This window comes from Xyrauchen texanus, chromosome 5 (assembly GCF_025860055.1).
Source record: "Xyrauchen texanus isolate HMW12.3.18 chromosome 5, RBS_HiC_50CHRs, whole genome shotgun sequence".
Lineage (NCBI taxonomy): Eukaryota > Metazoa > Chordata > Actinopteri > Cypriniformes > Catostomidae > Xyrauchen > Xyrauchen texanus.
The window spans coordinates 53,324,776-53,337,674 of NC_068280.1; the positions used below are offsets into that span (position 1 = coordinate 53,324,776).

Genomic DNA, 12,899 nt, shown 5'->3' on the forward strand with positions numbered 1-12,899 from the left:
CCATCTCACTCTTCTCATCCAGATGTGTTTCAAGCTGCTGTAGTCTCTCATGAAGCTGATCTCTCTCCTCTGTTAATGACATGATGCTCATCTGGATCCTCTCTAGAGCTTCAAGATGCTCAGATCTCTCTGACAGCAGATGGTCCTTCTCAACAGCAGCAGCACCAAGCTGCTCCTCCAACTGTTTTATCTGCAAACATAAAAGGGTTAAACTCCCAATACGGTTCTCATTTTAACAGTTGACCTCCAGAATGGTTTTCAAAGTACCTGATCTTGTAGCTTCTCCAGCTGTCCATCTTTATCGCTTCTCTGGTCATCATCATGCTGGCCGTCCATTTTAGCTCTCTGGGATTCCAGATTGTGTATTTTACTCTGAAGGTCCTTCACCTTCTCCTGAGCATCTCTCAGTTCTGATTGACTCTCAATCATCTGAAGTGAATACAATAAATCTGATTACATTTGTTCAGGGTTTGTAAACAAACAGACCTACTCGTTTCATCTGGCTGCTTAAATAATCTCACCATCTCAACGTTTTCCTCCATGTCTGTCTTGAGCTGGTCTCTCTCCTCTCTGATGGCCTGTAGTATCTCCTGGAGTTGGTCTCTCTCTTCAGTTATTGAGCTGATGGTGTGATGTAGATTCTGCAGCTCATCTGGGTCTTTCTGAAGGTCCTCCGTCTTCTCAGACAGCAGCACGTCTCTCTCTCCACGGACACTCTCGAGCTCTTCACTCAACTGTACCGACTGACACGTGATCAAAACACAGTTAAAACACTCGTTGTCTGTGGTGATGTGTGTGTAAATGGAGTAAACGGACCTTCTGTGTGGCGTCCTCTAAAGATCTCATCAGTATGCCGTTCTCCTGTGTGAGGTGTTGTAGATCAGTCTGGATCTTCTGGAGCTGCTCTGTCAGTTCAGTTTCCTTCAGTTGAGCATCGATCAGATCATTCTCCATCTTCAGCAGCTGATCTTCAGCTTTAGACGTCTCGTCTTTCAGTCTCTGATGATCCTCGGTTAAACTGGACTGAGCGGATATCAAACGATCTCTCTCGTCTCTAACAGAACACAGCTCTTCTGTCAGACCACACACCTGAGAAAGAATCATGAAGAACAGACAGTCAGTCTTGCAAAACCCCCAAAACTCTGAACATCTTAGGGCAAACAAGCTTGGCAACGTGGCCTGACAGTTATTCTCACCTGTTGCAATAGTTCATCCACTTTAGCAGGAAGTGCCTCCACCTCACTCTGTAGAGATCGCTCTCGCTGACGGCTCTGATCGAGCTCCTTACCCAATTCAGAAACGCTTTTCTCCAACACAAAATTATCAGTCAAATCTGTCAGAGAGAAAAGAGGGTGGCCATCAAAAGCCTTATTAGCTCACTTTGTTTAGAAAGTGTCTTCCAGGAACATACTGTAGCCTCACAAGTATTTGGACACTTAAGTCACACTTAAATAAGTTTCAAAGCCATTGTTGCTTAATAAATCCACAAAAACTCCCATTTACTAAGTAATTTACCCTCAAGTTCACAGATGTCCAAGCAGACTGTATGTGATCAGCCCCAAAACTTGTGCACCTACTTTTGGGACCTTTCCATCCAGGAGAGAAGTTAACTTGGTGTTTTCATCAAAGGCACCCATTAGTTCTTTCTGTAGATCCGTTTGCATTTTCTTGAAGCGAGACTTCTCCTGCTCAAGCTTGTCTTGAAGTGTCTTCACCTCGCTTCCCATCTTCTCATGGTCTGCAGTCAGTGTTACCTGATTCACAGATTCAGTCACATGACATGACCCAAACAATGACACTCAGCATGTTTCCGAGAGCTGGACTGTACTCACGTCTCTCTCTTTAAGGGAAATGTTCTCACTCATGCAGGAAGGCCCATTCTTTCTTCGTCTCCAAACTGAGGCACTCTGCATCATCTAAAGAACGCCGTAGCTGTGTCACTTCCTGGACAAGATCCTTGCCACTCTGCATAATGCAATATAACAATGTAAAGAAAGTCACTAAGCGTTGAGAAATACAGCTTTTCAAAAACAGCTAATATATATATATATATATATATATATATATATATATATATATATATATATATATATATAAAATAATAATTTCAGGTTCAATAAAAGTTAACCTCAACCACATTTGTGGCATAATGTTGATTACCACAAATCAACCTTTTCTCCCCAATTTGTAACAGCCAATTCCCAATGTGCTCCAAGTCCTCGTGGTGGCGTAGTGACTCGCCTCAATCCGGGCGATGGAGGATGAATCTCAGTTGTCTCCGCGTCTCAGACCGTCAATCCGTGCATCTTATCATGCGAGTTGAGCGCGTTACCATGGAGATGTAGCACGTGTGGAGGCTTCACGCTATTCTCCGCGGCATCCACTCACCACACGCCCCACTGAGAGCGAGAACCACATTATAGCGACCTTGAAGAGGTTACCCCATGTGACTCTACCCTCCCTAGCAACCGGGACAATTTGGTTGCTAAGGAGACCTGACTGGAGTCACTCAGCACGCCCTGGATTCAAACTCACGACTCCAGGTGTGACAGTCAGCGTCAATACTCGCCGAGATACACAGACCTCTCATCCTTAGTTTATTTATAAAAATGGAAGTGAATGGTGCTAGTCCATAAGCATTAACATTTAACTATGTTTCAAAAGTATAGCCACAAGACAAAAAAAAAAAATAAATCATGTTAACATGATTTTAATGTAATTTGTTTAACAACCTTAGTGTAAAGTTATATCCAATATTATAATTTGGCACTATGATGACAGGCAGTAAACACTGTAAAATCATGTGAATGCATACATTTTTATCTCGTGTCTATACTTTTAAAAAGGTGAGTGTTTAAATGTTTGGTGGTAATCAACATTATGCAACAAAGGCTGTTGAATCTTCTTAAAGGGACTGTTCACCCAAAAATGGACATTCTCTTATTTAGTCATCTTCATGACATTCCAGATGTTTTTGACTTTCTTCTGCAGAACAAAAAATATTTTAAGAAGAATATTTCAGCTCTGTTGGGGCATATTATGCATGTGAATGGTGACAAGCACTTTACAGCACCAAAAAGGACATAAATACTGCATAAAAGTAATCCATATGACTGCAGTGGTGTAATCCATGTCATCAGAAGCTGATGCAGTCTCTTTGGGTGAGAAACAATCAATATTTTCATCCTTTTTTCCTGTTCATGTTCTGTGAGTGAAAGTGGAGATTTGTAGTAAAAAAGGACTTAAATATTGATGTGTTTCTCACCCATACCCATCATATCTCTTCTAATGACACTGGAGTCTTATGGATTACTTTTATGCTGCATATATGTGCTTTTTTTAAGCTTCAAAGTTCTGGTCACCATTCACTTGCATTGTATGGATCTACAGAGCTGAAATATTCTTCTAAAAATCTTCATTTGTTTTCAGCAGAAGAAAGTCACACACATCTGGGATGACATGAGGGTGAGTAAATGATGAGAGAATTCTAATTTTTGGGTGAACTGTCCCTTTAAATTGTATTGAACCCAGAACATCCCTTTTATGATTATTGTGATCAACATATTTATCAGACAGGCCAATTAAATGGCCGATATTTGGATCAAATAATTGGCATCAGTTGATCACCCTACCCGGTTGGCCAGATAACAGAAGTGTTGGCTCCCCCTTGTGTCAGTTTCAAAATCAACAACAGACAATGTGGAAAACTAGCTGAAACTTAATGAACTATTGAGTAAACCAAAGTCATTTACAATAATACAATAGTCGCTCAACCACTAACTAATACAACATCCGTTTAGATTTGTAATCAGTGTGGAGACGTACAAAACTCTGCAGTTCAGTGGTGAGCTGAGTCTTCTTCTTGAGCTCTGATGACATCTTCACCAAATCAGCCTATGAAGAACACCACATGTCTTTTATACAGCTGTATTGCACACGGGTTTAGATAAGCAGTGCTGAGGAAAGGGAACGTGAACTGACCTCCAACTTCTGAATCGTGTCCTCCGATTGTTTTGTAGCTTCCTGCAGTCTGGAGATTTCAGCTTCTAATTCTCTCTAGAAGACATTTGAAGTCAAATAAGAATTCAATTAGGAGTACATGTATATGTCAAACAACAAATGTGTAAATTAGAGATGCGTCCCGCTCACCTCGTATTCTCTTTTGCTCTCCTGCTCTAGTTTCTCAAACTCATCAGCATCTTTCCTCTCCTCGATGTCTTTCTGAAGTGTGTCTTTATCCTTCTGAAGTGAGTTGTTCTCTTCCTTCAGAGTCTCCAGGTCTTTTGATAAATGCTCAAGAGTGTGTTTGATCAGGTCTCGCTCGGCAATAATGGCATCCTGACAAAAAAAAAAAAAAAGGATTATATATGCAGGATTCACAAACGCAGAACCTTTGACAGTTTTCCTAAGATATGTGTCCCATATTCATTGTTTATGAAATTTGGCTGACTATTAATTGTGAAACAAATTATTGTGATTATGACAAATAATTGTCTGTTTTAGGGCTGTGACATTTAAATGTCTCTTTATGGGTTTTCACGATTAATTGTCATATTTATTTTAAGTTGTGCTTTTTTTGGAGGTCTGGGTATCTCAGCGAGTATTGACGCTGACTATCACACCTGGAGTCGTGAGTTTGAATCCAGGGCGTGCTGAGTGACTCCAGTCAGGTCTCCTTAGCAACCAAATTGTCCCGGTTGCTAGGGAGGGTAGAGTCACATGGGGTAACCAAATTGGGCCGGTTACTAGGGAGGGTAGAGTCACATGGGGTAATCTCCTCGTGGTGGTGATTAGTGGTTCTCTCAATGGGGCATGTGGTGAGTTGTGTGTGGATCGTGGAGAGCAGCATGAATCTCCACATGCTGTCAGTCTCCGCGGTGTCATGCACAACGAGTCACATGATCAGATGCGTGGATTGACGGTCGTTCTCTACCACCCGGATTGAGGCGAGTAACCGCGCCACCATGAGGACCTACTAAGTAGTGGGAATTGGGCTTTCCAAATTGGGAGAATAGTGGATAATAAATCAGTTTATTTAAATAAAAAAAAAGTGCGCTTCTTACAGCTTAAGAAATACATTTTGCATATTGTATATAAATCAAATAATAAAATATGAATACATGATTTCCTTTTTAAGGCTTTAATAACTTGTATCCTCATATATCAAACTCTTCCGGAATACTTCAAATGTCACTTTTTGGTCAACTTTAGTTTTGGTCAATTGTACATTTACACTGTTGTTATGAAGCCGCTATTCACCATTCCACGGTCGTTTAAAGCGAAGCCGTCCACGATCAAAGTTTATATTTGTTTGTATTTTTGTGGGAGTTTGAGCCTCTGCTGATGGCGTATACATCAGAGCGCCTCACGCACTCTTCCGGACACAAGCTGCTCTGGTTGTCATCAGCACTGCAGCTCAGAGACGCTCGCCGTTCAAATAATGCAGTTTATATATACGCGCTTAAAATTCCCTTATTTGGGCATTAAAATGTGATGTGAAGTGCACAATAAACTGCTGTTATCTCAAATAACCACAATCATTATTTCATAATCGCAACAGGCCTAATTTACACATTTGTATGAGGTTTTTCTCTCACCTTCTCAAAGCCGACGGTCTCACAGATCTGAATGGCCTCTTCCAGATCTCTCCTCAGCTGCAGACAAAACAACACTTAGAAAATGTTTAAAATCACCATGTATAAAAAAACCCTAACCGGTAAAGAGAGAAAAGATGAAAAGCATTACAGTGAGTGAGCAAACTACTCAACTCAAACCTCAAAAGAACATTCTAGAGGCTACAGCCGCTGATGTACCTGTTCACAGGTGTGCTGCGAGCGTGCAAGGGCTTCAGATGGTTTCTCCAGCTCTGCCACATGCAGTTCCAGTGATGAGATCTTCTCCTCTGCCATCTGTCTCTGTTCAGCCTCTGTCTGTAGCTGATGCTGCAGCGCCACCATCTGTTTCTCCAGCTCATAGCAACCATTCATCTCCTCGCCTGAAGGTTTGACTTGAGCTTCCATCATCTCCAGCTTCTTCTCCAGCTCAGAGATCTGAAGCTCATAGGATGACTTCATCTCCTCACCTGAAGGTTGGACTTGAGCTTCCATCATCTCCAGCTTCTTCTCCAGCTCAGAGATCTGAAGCTCATAGGACGACTTCATTTCTTCATCGGATGGTTGGACTTGAGCTTCCAGTTTCTTCTCCAGCTCAGAAACATTCTTCTGGAGTTCTGAGCTCCTCTCCTCAGCTCTCTGTCTGCTCTGAGTCTCTGCCTCCAACTGACTCTCTAGAGACGCCACCTTCAACATCAGCTCGCTCGCTCGAGGCGAGTCGATAAATTGACTCCTGTACAGGGAAGAGACACAAGTAATAAACATTCATTTATGCGGAAGAGAACACTCATGAGCGAGTCTGGGAAACACCACACCTAGTGAGTGGACTAATTAACATTTTAATGCTAATACACACTTTTCTTCACGGTCACAAACATCAAGATGATGTTTAGGTCATATGTCATTCCAAAAATTAATCAGGTTTGTAGAGAATTTGGGGGTAAATGTGTTTAACCAGCAAATAGATGCACAATGCAAAACATCTTAAAGGTCCTAAAATATTTTAGTGAAATTTACAAGGTTGCCGTGTTGACAAATGGGCACGACTGAGAATAAAGTTGCCCTCACCCTTCTGAGGAGGTGCGGACAGTGATGCTGCTCATCTCCATGTCCACGCTTTGTTCATCCAGTGCCGTGAAATCAAATCGGCTGTCAAATTCATCCATTTCTAAACACAGAAGGAAGTAAATATCCAAGCAAGTGCCATTTCTAGAGGTTTTGGCAATAAGAGTCACCACATTTTCTGGCAGACTTGATAACACTGATTTCTTACCGTCTCCGTCCTGTAGAGTGAAGTCTGCACGTCTCTTCTTTATATATGGCTCTGCAAAACTCATGTCACCTGACCAATGAGCTTCATTTAGAAGACGAGCAGACCTCAGCAGCTTCCCACCCCACGTCACTCTCCTCTTGGGAAGCTTTTCATACATTTCAAGAAAAAACAAAAAGACAAAATTACTTCAACGATGGGTTTCAAAGTTAAGTCAACATGAAACGGTGTTCCCAACCAATTTTATTCCAGCAAACTGATGTAACTCGCCTCAATCCGGGTGGCGGAGGACGAATCTCAGTTGCCACCGCGTCTGAGACAGTCAATCCGTGCATCTTATCACGTGACTTGTGGCGTGTTACCATGGAGACGTAGCGCATGTGGAGGCTTCACGCTATTCTCCGCGGCATCCACGCACAACTCACCACACGCCCCACCGAGAGCGAGAACCACATTATAGTGACCACGAGGAGGTTACCCCATGTGACTCTATCCTCCCTAGCAACCGGGCCAATTTGGTTGCCAAGGAGACCTGACTGAAGTCACTCAGCACGCCCTGAATCCAAACTCGTGACTCCAGGTGTGATAGTCAGCGGCAATACTCGCTGAGATACACAGACCTCCGCAGGAAGCATTTTTAAAAAGTTACGTTTCAATTATCAAGTTGTTTCTTACACATGTCGATTTACTTCAAAAGACATTCATTGATCGACTTGAGTCGTTTGGGTAACTTTTACGCTTCCTAAATATGACTTTTGGACGTCAAACATCCAGCAGTGTCATGGCACTCATTTACATTCATTGTATGGACAAACAGAGCTCAAATGGGCTTATAAAACAAAAATCTTCATTTCGGTTCTGAGACGGCTTCAAGGTGAGTAAATAATGAGAATTATCAATTTTGGGCAAACTAATCAAGTCATGTGAGAGGCAGCATGAACAGAAAGTCATGAAAGATTGCGGACACGTTTTTCTTCGTAATAACTTGCACAGATGAACGGTTCACAATATGATCAAGAGCATGAATAGGGTCATATGTTATTTCATGCTGACTTTAAAGATTAGATCTGTTACCTTAGGGATTATTGCAACATTTGATGCAGTAACTAGTAGTTTGGTCAAGTTCTTGATTCTGTCCTCCTGCTCTCTCTGGAGCTGATCTTTCTCCTGCAGAAGTTGGCACAGTGACTGTCTCTCAGTCGCAGTTGTTTGTGTGACAGAGGAAACCTGTGAAATGAGAGTAAAACAATCATTTGAGGAGATGTTTGACTTTTTAAATCAGTGTCTGAAAGATTGTCGGTCACGGAATCAACGATGAGAAACATGTGAACTGCAGGTTTACCTCTTGAAGCCGTCGTTTAAGATCAACAATCTCATTGCGGTATCTTCTCAAGAGAGCTCCTTCATCAGAGACCTCCGTAACGTGAGGGTCATTCTTCATGCGTTTTGCAGCACTAGCAAACTTGAATTGTGGTAAAAACAAAACAGTCAAATTCAATACATCTACAAATGTCATGGGAAACTACAAAAAACAGCAAAGAAAGGGTCTCATACCTGTAAAGTGCTCACAGTCTCGTCGACGGTGGCTGGGGTGATTGTGCAGATAATGACAGTTTTTGCATTGCCACCCAAAGAGTTCTGAAGAATTCGGGTGAGTTTGCTGTCTCTGTAATTCAAGAAGCCCCTTTTGGATGAAGGGAAAAAATGACATAAATAGCTTGCTAGACCAAAAATTATTCAGAGATGATTAAATGGTTGTAGGACTGCACGATTTGGACAAAATATAATACTGCGATTTGAACTGTGATTATTATAGTAAGAAAATAAATGGTAATGTTTTTCCTTCTATATATTCAAATTGTACCCATCCACCATGTACCTGTTTTTGCACAATTTGTGACCGGGTCTCGGCCCATTAATCATCATCATCATCATCATCATCATCCGTTTTTGAAACTCAATCAGCTTGAATATTAGGGACGCTCCAATAAGGATTTTAATATCTGATACGATCTCCAATGTCTTTTTGCTGGGAGTGTAATAGGGGCGACACGCTCTCTTGTGAGGTAAACAAACGACTGGAGAAGGGAGGAAGAGCGCATGTTTCACTCTACAGGTGTTACTGTTAATGCGGTTTGCTCAGTAATCATTTAATAAAGATTTATGAATTATATCCCATCTTGCTTTCCTTGTTACTATGATAACTGTGCCTGGCGGAGGCAGAGATGCTGCTACTGCAGATGATAATAAAAAGCACTTCATGCAAGTGAAAAAGCGCTTAAAGCATGCACGCAAACGGAAGTGAACTCCTGTTACTCGAGCATGAGATGGAGTTGTGGAGCACAGTGAAAACACTGTAATAATGCTGTAACTTCATATAGACCAGACAGAGCCACGCAAATAAACTTTGAAGCGAGCAGACTATTTATTTATTTAATTAAATCACAGACTTTTGCAATTTAATAATCGTACAAGGTCATATCGCGATTTCAATTTTATTTTGATTAATTGTGCAGCCCTAAATGGTCGTTTAAAACAGCTAAAGTCTCTGAAATGTCTCACTTCTGACTCTCATCAGATAACTTCTTGATGACTTGACCCAGCGTGAACAAACTGCGGTTTATATTACAGCCTTCTTTAAACCGGGCTCCTGTCAGAAGTACAAACAGAGAGAGGTTTCAACAGACAAAAATGGTTTACAAAAATGCTCATACATCCAGGCTGCATTTTCACTTACACACACCTACACATTTTATTCATGTGCTTATCTAATCAGCCAATCATGTGGCAGTAGTGTGGGTCATAATCATGCAGATATGGGTCAGGAGCTTCAGATAATGTTCACATCAACCATCAGAATGGGTAATTTGGAGCGTGGCATGATTGTTGGTGCCAGACTGGCTGGTTTGAGTATTTCTGGGATTTTCACACACAACAGTCTCTAGAATTTACTCCGAATGGTGCCAAAAACACAAAACATCCAGTGAGGGGCAGTTCTGTGGACGGAAACATCTTGTAGATGAGAGAGGTCAACAGAGAATGACCAGACTGGTTTGAACTGACAGGAAGGTGACAGTAACCCAAATAAACACACATTACAACAGTTCTTTGCAGAAAAGCATTTCTGAACATACAACACGTCGAACATTGAGGCGGATGGGCAACAGCAGCAGAAGACCCCTCCGGGTACCACTTCTGTCAGCTTAGAACAGGAAACGGAGGCTGCAGTGGGCACAGGCTCACATAAACTGGACAGTAGATGATTGGAAAAACATCCATTGCAAAAAGCTTAAAGATCTGATCAGTAAAGTTAAAAGTTAGCAAATCCTAACTGTAGTTAAGATAACATACTGCACTTAGGAAATGTTATTCTATAATAGATTTTGTCCTAAACGAGATCCTAACCTAAATCGCCATGGTTACCAAACAGATACGATTCTAGAGTTAGGATCTGTAATACTTCCCCAGGTCTGACAAATCTGGATTTCTGAGCAACAGACGGTAAAGCCCACTGCAGCCCCAGCTTTTTGTTCTTGGCTGACATAAGTGGAACCCGACGTGGTCTTCTGCTGTTGTAGGCCATCCATCTCAAGGTTCAACATGTTGTACGTTCAGAGATGATATTCTGCTCATCACAAAAGTACACAGTGGTTATCTGAGTTACCGTAGACTGTCAGTTCAAACTAGTCTGGTCATTCTCTATTGACCTCTCTCATGAACAAGTGTTTCATACACAGAACTGCCACTCACTGGATGTGTTTGGTGTTTTGGCACCATTCTGAGTAAATTCTAGAGCCTGTTGTGTGTGAAAATCCAAGAAATACTCAAACCAGCCCATCTGACACCAACAATCATGCTACCGAGAGCACATTTTTCCCCATTGTGATGGTTGATGTGAACATTAACTGAAGCTCCTGACCCATATCTGCATGATTTTATGCACTGCAGCCACACGATTGGCTGATTAGGTGTACAGGTCTATATAGGCAGTGTTTCCCCTATATGCATATTGTAGCGGTGCTGCGCCACTGATGGGATTTCACATAGTTCATTTAATATTCTTTGTAGACCCCAACACACACACGTACTTTTATCATATCATAATTTTCTGCATCCCAACTCAAAATCAATACTGTAAAATGTGCATTGAAATGCATATAACATGTCATATTATTTGCATGGGTGCTACCAATCAAGTGCTGGTGCCACATTTTCAAAGGGCCCTTTGAGGGCACAAATAAACCCTGATGTGTCCCAGGCTGAAAATGAGATCGACACCAGTGTTTTAATCTATTCTTCGGCCAACACGGGTCCAGTGTTGAGGGCTTGTGGACGCACACACACAATACCACTGTGGCTAAAAAAAAATCCTAGGAGAAACACTGTGTGTATGTAATATATATATATATATATATATATATATAATAAATAAATAAAAAAAAATCGGAGTAACTACAAGAATAAACTGTCCCAAGACAAATTGTTACCCTCAGCTCCTGTCTGACTCGCCCGTTCAGCACCGGCAAGATCAACCAAGTTCTACAGGAACAAACAAAAACTCATAAACATAATAAATGCAGCTAACCTAAATGATATAAATGCAAACATACAGATATATTTCAAGGACAGTTCTCATTTCTTTTCATCTTACCAAGTGTGACACTATGATGGCTCCTTCAGCATTTTCTCCAGATGCTGGGTCACTTCTCTCCCGGCTCTCCAAGATCTAACACACACAAAACAATGAATAAACTTCAGAGATAAACCCAAGTCAAACTCCAAACATACCCTGGAGTTCACCATGATTCTTACCATGCGGAAAATTGTGTGAGAGCGACTGCTGCGCTGGTTCATTTTAGTCTTCCCATAATGCCTGTTTTCTGTGTAAAGAAAGTGATGAAATTTCAATACACACTACCAGACCAAAATAAAAAATGATGAATGAAAATCAAGTGATTTAAGAGCAGCTGTACTTTCTCCTTTGGTGATCCAGGACAGGACCTGCTCCGGAGACGTCACCATTTCTTCTGTCAGATCAGCTACATATACGTTTTTCTGTAGACATCATCAAGCAGTTAAAAGCTGAATCTATCCTCGTGTCCACAATCACACAACCAAAATCCAATAAGACACAATACTAACATAGTTTCCTTCACGAATCTCCAGAGGTTTTCTCTTCCAGCTGTCGCAGAGTAAATCTGTGACGGTTTCGTTGTATATTTCCATGTAGCTCACACGTAGGAGAAACTCCTTCTTTGGACACTAGACAGATTGACACGGAAAAGAGATATTAAGCTTCATTTCTTTGTGCTATTATCATCCAGGTAGATTTGTCAACACTTACATTTTTAATAGTTTTAAAGACATCAGCCATGGCGAGCGGAATCACACCAGGATTATGTTCACTACCCATCATGGTGAAGGTCTTCCCGGATGACGTTTGTCCATAAGCAAATATCGTCCCTGCATCACGAATTACACAAACAAACGTTTGTATTTATTTTTTAAACAATTTCATTAAAAAGTCTTTAGACTGATTTTAAGATACAGTTCACCCAAATTTGAAAATTCTGTCATCATTTAGTCATCCTTATGTTGTTCCAACCGTGTATGCTGCTACATTTCAGTGGAACACACTTGAATTTCATATACAACAACAGCTCATAGAGACCACAAACTAGTTGAAAAACGGACAAAAAGCTTTGTAAAAGTAGTCCATGTGAGTTGTGCAGTCGGCAAATAAGGTTGTCCATCTTTCAGGTTCATGGACATGTAATATGAGTTCGCATTGTTTTACACATTTCAGAATAATATTTAAAGCATTTTCTAAAAATGGATTTAATGACTTGAAAAAGGTCATTTGGTGCAACCATCATGTAGGCAAGGCAAGTTTATTTATATAGCACATTTCATACACAATGGTCATTCAAAGTGCTTTACATAGAAGAGATTAAAATAAAGAATAAAAAATAAAAAAATAAGAATAATTGAAACCGTTTAGAATATAAAATAAAATC

At 40.9% G+C, this 12,899-nt stretch overlaps 1 protein-coding gene across 1 annotated transcript in view; it reads right to left on the minus strand.

Moving 5' to 3' along the window:
• The window catches only part of cenpe (centromere protein E), a 42,403-nt gene that overhangs the window by 24,290 nt on the left and 5,214 nt on the right, over positions 1-12,899 (minus strand). Inside the window, 25 exon segments of the mRNA XM_052126499.1 lie at positions 2-190; positions 268-429; positions 522-743; positions 817-1,089; positions 1,197-1,333; positions 1,574-1,754; positions 1,833-1,862; positions 1,864-1,965; positions 3,826-3,894; positions 3,982-4,056; positions 4,150-4,338; positions 5,598-5,654; positions 5,814-6,345; positions 6,681-6,780; positions 6,886-7,030; positions 7,957-8,109; positions 8,225-8,344; positions 8,437-8,566; positions 9,445-9,532; positions 11,370-11,421; positions 11,534-11,608; positions 11,695-11,762; positions 11,856-11,937; positions 12,025-12,144; positions 12,227-12,345. Of these exon segments, the coding sequence (XP_051982459.1) occupies positions 2-190; positions 268-429; positions 522-743; positions 817-1,089; positions 1,197-1,333; positions 1,574-1,754; positions 1,833-1,862; positions 1,864-1,965; positions 3,826-3,894; positions 3,982-4,056; positions 4,150-4,338; positions 5,598-5,654; positions 5,814-6,345; positions 6,681-6,780; positions 6,886-7,030; positions 7,957-8,109; positions 8,225-8,344; positions 8,437-8,566; positions 9,445-9,532; positions 11,370-11,421; positions 11,534-11,608; positions 11,695-11,762; positions 11,856-11,937; positions 12,025-12,144; positions 12,227-12,345 (3,470 nt within the window).